The sequence below is a fragment of the Strigops habroptila genome, chromosome 12 (assembly GCF_004027225.2).
Source record: "Strigops habroptila isolate Jane chromosome 12, bStrHab1.2.pri, whole genome shotgun sequence".
Lineage (NCBI taxonomy): Eukaryota > Metazoa > Chordata > Aves > Psittaciformes > Psittacidae > Strigops > Strigops habroptila.
In genome coordinates, this window is record NC_044288.2 from 6,646,161 (window position 1) to 6,660,787 (window position 14,627).

The 14,627-nt window shown below is 46.0% G+C and overlaps 1 protein-coding gene and 1 long non-coding RNA gene across 7 annotated transcripts in view; both read left to right on the forward strand.

Moving 5' to 3' along the window:
• Nucleotides 1–14,627, forward strand: part of CSMD2 (CUB and Sushi multiple domains 2) — a 283,054-nt gene that overhangs the window by 154,907 nt on the left and 113,520 nt on the right. For 5 of the 6 annotated variants that reach the window (XM_030504566.2, XM_030504567.2, XM_030504571.1 and 2 more), the window contains one exon: nucleotides 2,748–2,930. The exons of the other annotated variant lie outside the window; for it this stretch is intronic. In XM_030504566.2, coding sequence (XP_030360426.1) covers nucleotides 2,748–2,930 — 183 coding nt within the window. The remainder of the gene's footprint in view (nucleotides 1–2,747; nucleotides 2,931–14,627) is intronic. 6 annotated transcript variants of the gene reach the window in all.
• LOC115615885 lies at nucleotides 10,131–11,939 on the forward strand. Its single transcript, XR_003994160.1, has 2 exons — nucleotides 10,131–11,206; nucleotides 11,394–11,939. It is a non-coding gene; the product is annotated as an uncharacterized LOC115615885 (long non-coding RNA).

A 14,627-nucleotide genomic window follows, 5' to 3' on the forward strand; every position in this document is an offset into this window, starting at 1 on the left:
ATCCAAGTCAGGCAGGAGTGGAAATTCCCGCCAAACCCCAGGAGAAGGGTGGCCTAAATTTGGGGTGCCTGCGGCACTTCTGTGCAGATGTGTATAGGAGGTTCTTGCTCTCATTACTCATGCTGGAAGTGTGGGCTGCTGCCGCTGCGCTGAGCAAAGGGACCCAGTTTCCCACCCACCACCAGGAGACAAATAGCATAAATAGCTGATGAAAGAATCCTGGTGAAACACCTTCTGTTAGAAAATGCTGTTTTGTCAAAATCTTATCTGCATGATATAATATTTGATGGAGAAGTTTTGAGAGACTCGTGTCAACTTGTTTCGTTTAAATAATGTCAAAATACTTGATTTAGATGTTCTTGTTTAGTTTTGACTTTTATTATTCTAATGTGGAAGTGATTTTACTTTAAACATTCATCAGGAGAAATGTTTCATTCTTATCGAAGGAACGTTTTGATATTTCTGAATCATTCATTTTTGGAATTTCTGCCCTGCTAAATATTTCATGCATTTTTCTATGTATAAAAAGAAATGTAGGAACCAGGGGATTTTCTCAGGACAGAAATTCCATTTTCCAACCTCTCTGGTGGAATCAAACATGTTGGCTTTGTTTGCCTGCTGCTAACAAGGGGATCATGTACACAGTGGAGAATGTGAACTCTAATTCTTATTTCTCTCCCATTGTTAAACCTGTGAGTTCACTCTGTAGAGATGTTCCAGCTGGGTTCATGTAGTGCGACAGGAAAGCACTCCACAAGCAAGAGGGGAGCCTTGGGAGGGAGGAAACCATTCAATCAGTACCTTAGAGCATCTGTGCCACCTTTATTCTTTCTCAGCAGAGGGTCAAAAGGGACTTACTTTCCCTGATGGCTGTGTGTTGTCCGAGTATCTGTTAGCCTGAGCATGTCCTTGTTTTACAAAAGCAAGGAATTCTCCAAACACGTGTAGCTCCCTTTGGTTCCCGCAGTAGCTGGAGCTGCTTTGCCTGTCGGTCTGCAGCCCCTGGCTGGAGTTCCCATGGCCACTGATGCAGGCTTAGCCTTGCTGAACCGAATGGCAAAACTCCCACAGGCTTTAGGGCTCCCTCCCCGGGGTGAGGTGCAGCAGGAATGGGGTGAGTGTGTTCAAGAGTTCTGTTGCTTTTCAGTGTTAGAGCCTCTGAATGTGGAGGTGTAGCCTTCTGCTCCGCATGGCTCCATCAGTGCTGGATACAGGGTGGGCTGGGAGGTGACATGTGTTAGCTTCTGACCAAGTGTCAGCAACCAGAGTGGTACCAGGACACTTAACATTCCCTTCCCAGGGCACCCAGTGTCACAGGCTGCAGTGGTGCCAGCAGCTGGAGGCACTGGGTGTTGGGCACCCTGCAGGACAGCTCGCCATGGACGCTGCTTGCTAATCCGGTATTTCTACGCTTCAAGGTGGGGGAAGGAAAGGAATAACAAAAATTAACATTTAAAGGCTGCTGGCTTGTAGCAGAAAGTGTTATCAGTTTCCTGTGTCTCTGCCAGAACACAGTGATGGATGTTTAGGCCATGCATGCTACCCTTTGATCTCCTCCATGTCAGGGGGTTGGAACTGGATGAGCTTTAAGGTCTGTTCCAACCCAAACCATTTAATGATTCTATGATATATAAATCCTGGCCGACTGTTTTCGCTGACAGGCAAAAAGAGAGACCTATTTAATGATAACTTTAGTATTAGTATTAATTTATGCTAAATTATTTTGGGGATGCTTCATTACCTGGCAGTGACTTTTTAGTTCAGGATGCATGCAGCAGTAGCAGAGGCTGGGTGCCTTGTTGTGACTTCTATTCAAAATACACCTGTATCTAAGTTGCCTCAAGTCAGAATAATAATGAGGTGCTTGTTGTTACTCAAACCAAATTGGAATATTAGATGGAGTCATGCAAATCTTGGATTATGTGATTTTTCCTCTGTAAAGCAAATGTCATAAAAGAAGCTTCCAATTTGGTGTAAGAAATTGAAAATGGGAAGAAAAGACAGCGAGGCTGATCATAGATGATGGGGATGAAAACTGGAGAACACGGAAGATGAGATGAATTTGAGGCAGATAATGTGGGAGCACTAAGGAGGCTGTAAAGGAATGAAGTTTTGCAGCGCACTGATACAGAGCAGGGGGCCCTTTTCAGATGAAATTGGACAGAGCAGAAGATAACAGAAAATTGTGTTCATGATTTATTTGAAGTCAAAATACAAGTGCAGCGAGAGATTAATGGTGTGTTTCTGGCAGGAAGGTGGCAGCTGTCTGCTTCGGGACTACAAGCAGAAACGACAGTGAGGTGGGGAGGGAGAGACAGGAGATGTGGGAATCTGGCAATCACATCCAACTGTGTCCCCTTTGCCAGAGGAGTCCAAGGTCTGGTCCTGGTTAGTGAGACGTGGTCTATGCTTCACAAGAGGTCCTTGAAGTCAATGCAGAGTAGGATCTCCTTGGGCAGCTGCATTTTTCATTTAGTTGGGATTAATTTAAGGATGAGGAGGCAGTTAGGTTGTTAGGAGGGCCTCTCAGTGGTGAAATCCATGTGCTGCGGCAGAGATCTTGGCTGCGTTCTGCGCTGCTGCTGACCCCCCTCCCCATGGAAGACAGTGCGGAGGGGACCGGCGCTGCGTTGGGGATGTGATGCCGGGGTGCTGCCAAGCAGGATGCAGCACAGACACAAGCCAGGTATTGCATGAGCTCTGTGTCAGAGCCTTCCCCTATGCAACTTCTGTTTTCTCTTTTTCAGAGATTGACCAAGGGAGCTGCGGTGATCCCGGGATCCCAGCCTACGGCAGGAGAGAAGGATCCACCTTTCGCCATGGGGACAGCTTGAAGTTTGAGTGCCAGCCTGCCTTTGAGTTGAAGGGGCAGAAAACAATTACCTGCCAAAAGAGTAGCCAGTGGTCTGCTCAGAAACCAGTTTGTGTTTGTAAGTCAGTGAGGAGATGGCTCTAAAGTATTGTGTGGTGAGGTGGTGGTGTAAAGAGGATGTTTGTGCTCTGTGCTTGGTACCAGGAATAGGGCAGGTTCTTGTGGTTCAGATCACTTCTGGAGAGAGAGCAGGGCTTTGGTGTCCGGGACAGGAGGCATGGACATGGGCACACACACAGAAATTAATGTAAAACTTCATTCTACTCCTCCCATTTAATTGTCCTTCATTATCTGATGGTGTTCAGGCTCCCTGCTGCTGGGCCTCAGGTTTTAATTTGTTGCATGAGTTCTCAGCAGAAGCAGGGTGTTACACTCTCCGTAGTGACTTAGGGATCCAATTTTCAGATGGAAATGGGAGTTACATGCACAGTCCTTCTCGGGTTTTAATGGTCTTGCTTTGCAAGACACACTGGTCAATCTGCTTTATTGTATTGACTGAACCTTCACTCAGAAACCATGTCGTATATGGACATTACCAAAATGCACAAAAGTATCTGTGTTTTCCTCGGTGACAAGCAAACTCTTCTTTTTGTCTCATCTCTACTTATTGGGATATATTAAAGTCTTTGGACAGATGCTGTGGTGTAGGCAAGTGAGACTGAACCTAAGAAAATAATAGGGAAGGAAAATTCAGTTGACCAACAGACAGAGGACAGAAGTGTGGGGAAAATGGATATATAGAAAACAGAAATGCTAATTTTTAGAAGAGTGTGTTCGTGTGCAGATAAATAGATAGGCTGGTGTTCGATACTGCAGTAGAAAATGCTCCTTTTGTAGTGTGGCAGGAGTTGATACGTAGCAAAGAGATGGCACAGCACAGGGAGCAAACCTTGTTGCTCCAGAGCTGGATGTGGGTTCTTCAGGAGCTGTGGAAGCAGAGAGGCTTCAGCATCCCTACACTGGCAGTTTATGGGAGACTCTGGGAAACAGTCAAGCAAGGGCCTGTCTTTCAAACACTAATTTAAGCTCTGAGCATTTGAGAAATGTCTATTTGGGGAAAGCAAGCAATTGCTTTGTGAGCTTTGCCTTTCCCAGATGCCACAATTCCCTTCCTGCTTGGTTTTCTAAGCACATCAGCTAAAGATGCTGATGAGGAAAATGGAGTTTTCCTGGATATTTTTGAGGTGGGAAATGTTAGACCGTTTCTGTGCTAACGTCAGAAGTTGGTGGGTTTTTTGTTTCCCAGAAGTTCAGATGAATTTGAGCAGCTGATGGTTTGGTTGAGGTTCTTGCTTGTAGTTTGCAGTGAGACTAAACCCATTGTTTGTGCCCAGTATGAGAGTGTTGGGTCGTAATAGTGTGCAAAGGAGACCTTCCAGTAAAGTAGGATTATTTTTTGGTAGGTAGATACTGAACTAGGGCATCAAATCCAGCCCCAGTCCGCAGTCCATGCAAAGCACAGCACAGGCATGAATCTTTCAGTCAAAATAATTCCATTGTATTCTGTTCTCTGTAGTCCTTCAGCTTTGGATATTTACAAATCAAGAACGCACCATGTAGGTAGTGGGAAAAGTCTTTCATGAGCTTGTCTATACCTTTACTCCCCTATCTTTGTTTCAGACAGCATCATATCAGTGTGCATGAATCAGAAGAAGTTGCACGACAAAATATGTAACCTGGCGTGAAATCTATAGTGGGATTAGCAATAACTCTCTGTAAATATTGGGAGACCAGTAAATGCATTGGGCATGAGGTGGGAAAATAAGGTAACCTGATTTATGTGCTGCTAGTTGGAATATGCAAACAATTCAGTGCTGCTGATTCTGGCTGCAAATGCGTGACAAATGCAGATGGAGATTAAACAGCGCACTGTGGTGTATCCTGCTGTCCTGAGCAAATGATTTATGAGCAGACAGAATCTATTGTGGAGAACTCATTTCCTGGGGCTTCGATGACAAAGCAACACAGACCATTTAAGTAATGCATCTGCTTATTGCAATGGGTTCTTAATTCGTGACTGTCTGTGCCTTCATGATAACAGACCTTCCATCTTCATCCTCTTTGTTATCATTGCATCCCTCAACTGTCCAGGGTGAGCATGTAGGGTACTTGAGAAACTTTGCAAGACCACCTTCGTGCATGTCTTCTGCAAACCCCTTACTAGGCAAGGTATCCCTGGCCCTGCTGTGTGTGTTCAGATTGTCTCTGATAAGTTGAGATGCCTGAAACAACTACACTGGAGCCTGGGAACCTGTAGTACTGTAGCTGGATTGGGTGGCACAATCGTCCATCTATCTGCTCTGAGCTTGGTATCTTGCTTCTGTGCAATGTGGATATCTGGGTTGATGACTGGATACTGAAGACCTCTCTTTTTCCCTGCTCTGCAACATCTCATAGCGCTCAAATCGGCTCTGTAGGTACTGTTGTTCACTCTGACACTTGCATTTTCAAAGTTACAGAACTGTGGTATCTGTCAAAAGCTAAAGGCAGTTCTCATAACCCAGGATAACCTGAGCCATTGCTTTCATACAGAGCTATGTTCAGTTTTCTTGAAGCCTTGAAAGACAGCAAAATGGGCTTAGGAGATGTCAGGCGGATAAATACTACCGAAGGAAAACCATTGTGCTACTTAGATGAAGTTTGTGCTCTGATGGTAATAACTCATAAGGGGTATAATATTCAAACTGAAGTCTACAGTTACCTGTGGCCGAGGAGATTATTAGCGTTATGAATGGGGAGCCAGCCCATAATTACAGCTATAACAGGAAGCCGGTGAGTTGTTCAGTTACTGCAGTGAGAATGATGAGGGTGTGGATAGATGTAGTCGGGGAGCAGGGCGTTTTGGGAGTGCCATAACTTTCAAATACATGGCTGGAATTACTGTTTAAACATACTCATCTACAGTAGGGGAACACTCATTACCTGATTTTATGTGAACTATTGCAGTGGAAGGCCCTGCTGCAAAACATTTTCTATGACCAGAATTTTTTTGAGATATGTGTTTCCTTGACAAGGAAAGGAAGAGCTGACATCCTCTCTGCAGGGGGATAGTGCTCTCGGAGGGTTTCTGCAGGGCTCAGTAAGTCTTACAAAGTTCTTTGGTGCTCTCCTCCAGCAGCTTCCCTTTCCTTCCCTTCCCCCCTCCTCCTCCTCCTCTTCCTCCTCCTGCAGCCCTGCCCCTGGGGGCCTGTGACCTACAACTCCTGGGGTTTCTGTCCTGCACCTTTAGCTGAATGGTTGACTCACGCCAAGCAGTGCCGTCACTTGATGTGATAGATGATCATGATATGAACTGTCACGACAATATATATCACTTGTAACCATCTCGCTGAATAAAGGCAAAGCTTTTGCCTTGTTTTCCTGTCCTCTGCCAGTTGCGCTGGGAGGATACCCTTCTGAAACCTACATACGTTCCAATTCAAGTTTAGCTCGTTGATCTGAGACTTGCAAACTTCAAGTTTTCTGGACCCGTCCCATGTTCTGAAGGTAAATAAACCACAGTGAAATAAAACAGCATTTTATATGCACTGGTCACAGTGCATCAGGCAAACCGGGGAGGGAGGTCTCTGCACTGACCTGAGGGGTACTTGCTTGGCGTCGCTTGACTGCAGCTCTGGGGAGGCTGGGGATAAATATGTGTGTAGATATATATGCACAGGTATGTTTATGTGGAGGGGCTGTAACTTGAGTTGTGCTGCTTCAGAGAACTTCTGGACTCCTCCAGACACTTTGTCCGTTGATGTGATAGTCATTACAGGGCTCTTGGTCGTGCTCTGGTCTCGCTTTAGGATCCTCTTTAGTTTCCAGTGACTTTCTTTTTGTTGTGTTATCTTAAGTGGATTTTGTGTTATAACCTGCTTAGAGCAGTAGTCATGCATAATATTCCTCTAAGCAGAACAGAAGGCATTTCCCAAAGCATTTCCAATTGAAATTATGTTAAGTGGTGTGTTTTCTTCTCTGGCTTTGGAGCAGATGTTAAGCTTTCTTCCCTTGTTTTTCACTTGAAAACCTCAACCACAGCCCGTTTCGCCTGGCTGAGCTGCACATGGTCACTGTGTTGTGCAGGAGCCAGCAGCAGCACGGTGCCACCACCGCTGGAGGCTGTGCTGCCTTGTGGAAATGGTGCATCGACTCTCTCGGACAAACTGAGCACCAACAAAACCCTTTGTGTTGAGAATTGTCTTTGAGTTGGCTGCAGCAGGAGGTTGGCACAGCTCAGGATCCCTGTCACCATGCAGGTGTGCAGCGCTAACACAGTTGTAGAATCCCAGACTGGTTTGGGTTGAAAGGACCTTAAAGCTCATCCAGTTCCAACCCCCTGCCACGGGCAGGGACACCTTCCACTAGAGCAGGTTGCTCCAAGCCCCTGTGTCCAACCTGGCCTTGAACACTGCCAGGGATGGGGCAGCCACAGCTTCTCTGGGCACCCTGTGCCAGCGCCTCAGCACCCTCACAGGGAAGAGCTTCTGCCTCAGAGCTCATCTCAATCTCCCCTCTGGCAGGTTAAAGCCATTCCCCTTGGCCTGTCCCTACAGGCCCTTGTCCAAAGCCCCTCTCCAGGTTTCCTGGAGCCCCTTTAGGCACTGGAGCTGCTCTAAGGTCTCCCCTTCAGGAGCCTTCTCTTCTCCAGGCTGCCCCAGCCCAGCTCTCTCAGCCTGGCTCCAGAGCAGAGCTGCTCCAGCCCTCGCAGCATCAGTCGTCCTCATCAGGCATTTTAGTTTTGTGGATTTTTCCATTCTTTTAAACATCTGATTTTCCTTAATAGCAACATAAAATCTCTCTTCTCCTTAGTGCTAATTATTTCTTTTTATTAATCCCATATCACTATTATACCTGCTGCATAATCTGATGTCGTCTTCCAAACATCACAAATGTTAGTTCTGAGCTGAGCAGCTAACCTTTGTGTGCACTGTCTGGTACAAACATTCAGGATTAGGAGCTGGAAATGCAAAGTGCAATAGATGTTTTTCCCAGCAATGTACTGAACAGAACCCTGTAATTTCATATCGCTTAGCAAGGTTTTCATTTAGCTCTCAATTAAGTTGTCAATTGGTCATTATTTTCTTTCTCTTTCTTTGTTTTTTTCTCTTTTCTTCTTTTCCTACCTGTTATTCACAGCAACCTATGGAGCCTTCCCTAGGAAGAGTAATTTGGATAAAAGTGTGTTTTATAAGTTAGCAGTGATAAAAGCATAGTTTGCCTTTTAAAAATAATAGCTTTTTAACAGAGCTTGGTTAACCCTTGGAGCAGGCTACTGAAGGCAGTGCCGGGTTCTCCATCCTTAGTCGTTTATAGATTGAGATGGGGGATGCTCCTTTCTGGACATCTGTAGGCACCAGGAATTGTTTTGTAGTCTGTATTAAGGAGGTGGATGGTTAAGATGATCACAATGATCCTTTATTGTCCAATAATACTTCCAGAATGTTTTCTTTTAAAGGAATTGGTAGTTTTTTCATTATAAGGGAGTTTTTCAGGCTTTTGAGCTGCAGCATATTGATGAAACAGGACCCTTTGTGTGCTCTTTTATCATTCATTCCTCTTACTTTTTGCAGTGCTGATGGAACAGTTTATCTCAACTCACAAAATGTTTCTCCCTCCTGCTGTAAACAGGTCTTGTTTTTCTAGCTAACATTGCACTTGTAGATGCGGTTGCTTTGAGTGGATTTTGGAAGAACTGTCAGGATTCTATTACTTTTTCTTTCCCCGCTGGTTTGCTGTGTGGGGCGTTTTATTTTCTTACGCTTTTCTCTTTTTAATGCTTTTATGAAGCACCCTGAGACGATTCTCCTGATGATGAATGGCAGAGACACTAATTATCTCTGCCAGATGAGCTGGGACAGGGGCTTGGTAGCTAACCTCAACCTACCAAACCATGTCAGCTCTGGGCTCTGCAGAGCAGCCAGTCATATCCTGGGTTTCTGCCAAGAGCCAGGCTTGGTGCCTGCCAGGGCCACGTCCGTGGCTTAGATGGCTTCTGCAGCAGCTGTGTGTCCTTCAGGACCCATTAACACCTTCTGCTTGCCCTGGATCTTGTTGGGTTCAGAGCAGCAAATCAGTGGTGAAATGCTCTTTATCCTCAGCCTGTTCCCAGGAGCTGCTGAGGTCCGGTCTTTCTCTGACAGCAGGGGAAGCAAATTAAATGAAGGCAGGATTACCATGATCTCTATATACATGAGGGATTTGTAGCTTTTGTTAACAGCCTTGTTTCATGGTTGCAGCCATGTAAGACCGTTCCCTTCTTAATTTTAAGCAGGGCACTTTCCCTCAAAGCCCTTGTTCTGCATTGCAGCCCTGGTTTATCAAAGCACTGAGATTTAAATGTTTACTTAAGCAGACATACATGCTTAAGTGCTGTGCTGGGCAGCAGTGCACTTAAGAACCTTCTCAATGACAATGAATCGAGTTATAATTGTCCCCCATGAACTCCCCAGGCATTTTTTTGGTGTAATCTATATGTAAATTTTCCATTTCCCTTCCTGTGACTTTATAAGAAGGCTGCTTGACCAGCCCAGTCCCTTCTGCTCTTCCTTGAGAGTTGTCTCAAGCTTCACATCCTCCATCATGCCACTTGTCAGTTAAGTTGGGAAGTTCCCCTTGGTGTCTCTATCTGAGGAGAGCTGGTATCCACCTGGATTGAACCAGAGCCTGTTTTCTGCTTGGTGTTACTGTCAGTGAGTTCTCTTCGGCTCATCTGAGGTGCTCCCAGCCGTGTGCTCAGTGCTGGCGGGGAGGATGCAGTGTATTGGGTTGTCTCCATCCTCATTATTTTACTGATTGAATCAGTTGAACTGTTACCCTGATAGGGCTTCATGCTGCTATAAATGAGCTGTCCTGTGCCAAGGCATCTGTCCGTGTTCCTGACAGCAATTGCTCGGCATGATGGGTTGCCTCGCTTCACGTGAGCCTGAATCTGAAATGACACTCACTGGTTTCATCAGGCAAGGAGATTGTCTCTGTCCCCTTCCCCTCTCTCAATATCCAGAAAATGGGAATGTCTTGTGTGTTATGTTGCCATCTTCAGTCTGGTCTGCAAAGAAGTTTCCTTATGCCTGTCTTATTTTACTTCAATGCTTTACATGTGGGGTTGGTGTTTGAGGAAGCTGCAGTGCGGTATTTCCAGTTTGCTGGTGGAGTCCATGCGTGCAAGTTTATCTCTAAGGTTCCTTCTCTTCTGTTGTTCCACATGAGCAGAACTTCACATGTGGCTGAACCTGCCCACACACCCTCTGCTGCACTTCATCATGGTGTGCAGGTACTGTACTTGCAGTTACATGCTTTGGGGGTGCCTCACCCTTTGCAGTGCTGCAGCAGTCATCCTTCATGCACTGTGCTGAGGACATGGGGCTGTGTGGAGCCGAGTCCCAGCCTATTGCAGAAGCAGCTTCCAGGAGATGGATATGTTACAGCAGTTGTGGGTGGCTCTGAGCACTGCAGCAGAAGAAGGATGCTCTGCTAAACCACGAAGGAGAGGTACATCACAAGAGCACTTGACTGCTTTGGGGCTTCTGCCAAAAAGCGGCAATTCAACTTTGGTCTTGTGGACACCGCCACCAATTCCCAAGGGAGACTACAGGGCGGGGGAGAGTTCCATCTGAAATAAACAGCACACAGGAAAGGATCTTGTCTTCATGCCTTGGAGCACCTCCTGGACAACAGATGGCTGCAGAACGCTGGCAGACAAGCAGCATGACACTGTCCTGGTGCAGATCAGCATCTTCCAGTAAGTTTTAGGAACTTTTCTTATTCCCGATAACCCCATCACTGTTCCTGTTCAGAGTGGATAGAAGTGAAACCCACTTCAGTATTTTAGTGCTCTTCCCTGTGCACAGAGGCTCCTGTACAGTCTATTTTAGGTTCAGTGATCATATTTTCCTCAAGATCGGTACCCAAAACCTGCCTATTTTTCATTCTTCTTAATTTACCTGCTGTCCCGCCCCCATCAGCCACTCACTGGTGCTGACAGCTACTCCATCAGAGTTAGCTGGGGAGTTTGTTGCTCTGAAATACATAAAGTTCTCCCAGTTCATATTTGCTCTAGACTCCTTTCCCTCACCTCCCCCTTGCCCTGTTGGTGCTTTAGAGTTTTAAGAAGGAAGATGCATCGTGATGCAGATGTGTTTATTGAAACAGATACAGAAAGAGGAAAATACAGGATGTGAAGCACTTTACCTCACAGCTGGAACCGTGCCCTGAGAGTGCTCCCAGCACTCTCAGCTATTCGGGACATGCTTCCCGAGTGAGGCATGCCGGTATTAACCAGGCTCCTGCTGAGCTCCTGGTTTTCCAGTCCATCACCAGCTATGCCTAGAGGAGGGATCTTCTTCAAAAGGAAAGGTAAGGCAGAAAATCCTGCCTTCAAGCTCTCTCCCACTGGTCCAAGGCTGTGGGAATGATACCTGAAAGCTGACAGAGAAGTCAGGAATTTTTTGCAGTTTCTATGGAGACTGCAGTTATCACAGTGATTCCCTGCTTGGTTTTCAGCTCCTGAACTTGGTGCCTTTCCCGTTCCCATGCATTGCAGGTGTGCCCTCTCCCTGGGATCAGCCCTGGTTTCCCATGCACAGGATGAGCTGTAGAGTCTGGGGCCACCAAGCATTCCTTGCGGGAGAAGCAAGGCGGTCTGTGGGAGGAGGCAGGATCTTCTGAAGGCAGAAGAGAAGAGAAGCAAGTTGTGCTTGGTCTGACCAGAGAAATGCAGAGATTGCTCCTGAGTGAAGGTGCAGAAACAAGCAGCTCTGCTGGTGAATAGATGTCAGATATCTCCGTGTCTGGCTTGGCCATGAGCATCACACGCTGTGAGGGGACCACGGGGCAGCGTCCTCGTGCCACAGCCATGTGTCCACTCGGCTTGCTGCCACAAGAAGCAATGAGCTGTTTCTTTGCTGTTTTACTGCTCTAAATGAAGGCAGAATCTTGATAATGTTTGTGATGACTTGAATAAAAACCTTGTACTCGTTCGTTAGTGACATGGGTCTCACTGGCTTTGGAGGGTACTCTGTGTCTGCCCGGTTTTGCTGTGATTTATTCTGCTGTATTTAATAAAGGGATTTTTCTTATTGCCTTTGCAGTATTTGATCGGTAATGATAATTATTGACAAAGATCAGCTTAGGTTATAAATGTGAACCTGTGCTGTGCACATAATGAAACATCCTTGTAACATTTAAGAACAACGAAAATAAATACTAATTTCCATCTCTTAGCTGAAGGAGTGACGGGTGTTCCTAGCTCGGGCAGGCTGCAGGCAGCAGGACTCACCTCTGCCTGTCACGTTTCCAGTGACTGCTCACTCCTCAGGGGCTCTTTGTTCCCAGCTGTCTCAGATGCACAGAACAGCATGAGACAGGTAGCGCTCAGCTGCCTTCCTGCTTTTGAGGGTCCTGTCCTCTTCGTTCTGATAGCACATTGCAGTGTCTGTGACATCTAGATAAACAGCTTCTGCTTTTATCCAAGTATCCAAGAAGCAAAACCCTTCTGAGAAAGCAGAGGCTGATGTGGATCCTGGTGCAGCCCCAGACCAAAACCCCCCCTTCATGCTGAAGAAAAACCTCTCCTGCTTTAAAAGATCAAGAAAATCTTCATATCACAGACACCATGAGCTTGTCCATGAACCTTCTGATCAGTTATTGCTTCCTGGGTTGGATGTGTCCCTCTGGGGGGTGAATCCGAGCTCCCCGCTGCACCCAGGAGGGCTTGGACGCGGGTGCCATGGCTGTGGGCTGGGCATGTGGGTGCGTGGGGCAGTGGCCTTTCTCCTGCAGCTTGGCTGGCTGCTGCACTCATTGTTTTATGGAAAATCAAAAGTGTCATTTACTTCCCTGCAGTGGAGACTGTTGAGGGTGGTTTTTTGTGTGTTGCTTTTTAATCTGTCATTGTGTTTCATCTTAGCAAAGGTTAATTTTCTATTCTTCCCTCACTCTGCTTTTCTCTCTTTTGTCAGCAAGTTCTTTGTTGTTGTTTCCCGAAAGGAGCCGGCAGCTCTGTGCTGTAATAGCTGTGCTAGCAACCGTACCTCTCTGTTATGGCCTGTGTGATACTGTAGGTCCTATATGAATGCTAATTTACCCCTTTGATGAGGAGTTCCTACCACTAAGACTTTTCTCTGTGCAGTTATTTTCAATGCCTATTCCTAGGCAGATTATACCAAGCTTATGCTGACAGAATTATTTGACAGCATCCCTTAATATTTTAGCATCTAGTAAAGAGCCCAAATCCTGAGGATATTTTGCAGTTTGTTTCTCTTTAATGTGTTCTCTTTGTTGCTGAGAGCAGGAAATAGATTGTGTAGCTCTTAGCCTTGATAACGTCATGGTAACGTCCATCTTATTTGGTCTGAAACCATTAAGTGTTGAAGGAAGACAGGGAAAATAACAGAGGAAGGGTGAGCATTGAACCAAATAATTGTATAAATGCCAAACTAAAACCAGCCTCATCCTCGATGCAATGTCCTTTTGCCAGGAATTAGAGAGATGTATGTTCTAAGTAATGGGTTTTACCAAGGGTGATGGTGGGGAAAGAGACGAGTAAAGTGTACGTACAGAAGATACCAACATTGGGTAGGTACCGCTTAAAAGGCAGCCTTGCTTTTTCAAGTTAATGGACCTTGTCAGCTGAAATACAGTATATATTGAAACCCCTGGAGAGCTAAAGAGTTTCTCCATGCACACTCTTCCCCTCAAATTCAGTTGAAGAGACCGGGTTTAATTATTTTCATGGGAATGGCAGTCTGGTTTGGTGCCTCCTTTTGGTACGCTGCAAGGCAGCAGAAGTCGGTGATTTATTTGTGATGGGAAGGGGAAGGTTCCAGGCCACCAGAGCTGCCCCAAGGCCCTGGAACTTGGGGGAAGCTTGGGATGGTTCCTGGGCTGTTCCTTGCCTGGTGCAGCAGAGTCCTTACCAAAACCAAGCAGTTTTTGTTCCTCAGAGCCCATTTGGCAGAGGTGTAAACAGCTGCCCAAGGAGATAGAGACAAAGGCAGGTTGATTCACAGCTCGTTCTCAAAGGCATTGACAGTTTATTGCTATATCAATTATTTAATGCATTATTATTTATTGCTGTGCAATTATTTAATGCAGGGTGGGCATAGTCTGAACGCGAGGAATTTGTCCAAGTGCAGTGGGATTGCTTGCAGTCACATCTGCTGAGGAGCACGGGTGAAAAGTGTATTTAGCTAATAGAAAGTAAGCTAAAAGTGCAGATGTTTTAAAACGTACCCTGAAAAGCCTGCACTGAGCTCAGAGTTGCATCCACAGTTACCCAGCACTTGGGTGGGGATGCAGCAGATGAGCTTGGGTTCTGCATGGGGGAACAGTGGCTGATTCTTCACCGCGGGTTTATGTTGTGCCAACTCGTTTAACGCTAATGTTGTTTTCACTAGGTATAGTCACACACTTGGTTCTCATGTGGGCTTTCTCTCAGGGATGTGCAGGAGAATTCACCTGCAAATTAGCAAATCCGCACCTGGTTGAGTGACATTTTCTTCCTGCAGTAAAAGCAACCTGTGCTAGGCTGGAAAATGGCAAATAACCCAAACTGGAACTGGAGACTACTTTGAAGTCGCATCTTCCCCATACAGATAAATCACTGACGACAGGCAGTGAATGGAGCACTGAGCCCTTCCTTTCTTTAATTGTCTCTGAGAAGCAAAGGAATTGGGAATTTGCAGGAATCTCCTAGCTCAGGGGATAAGGGGAGAGGGAAACGTGACAGAGCAGCTTGTAGGAGCTGTGCTGCATGTTTGATGATGATTTCTTGTTG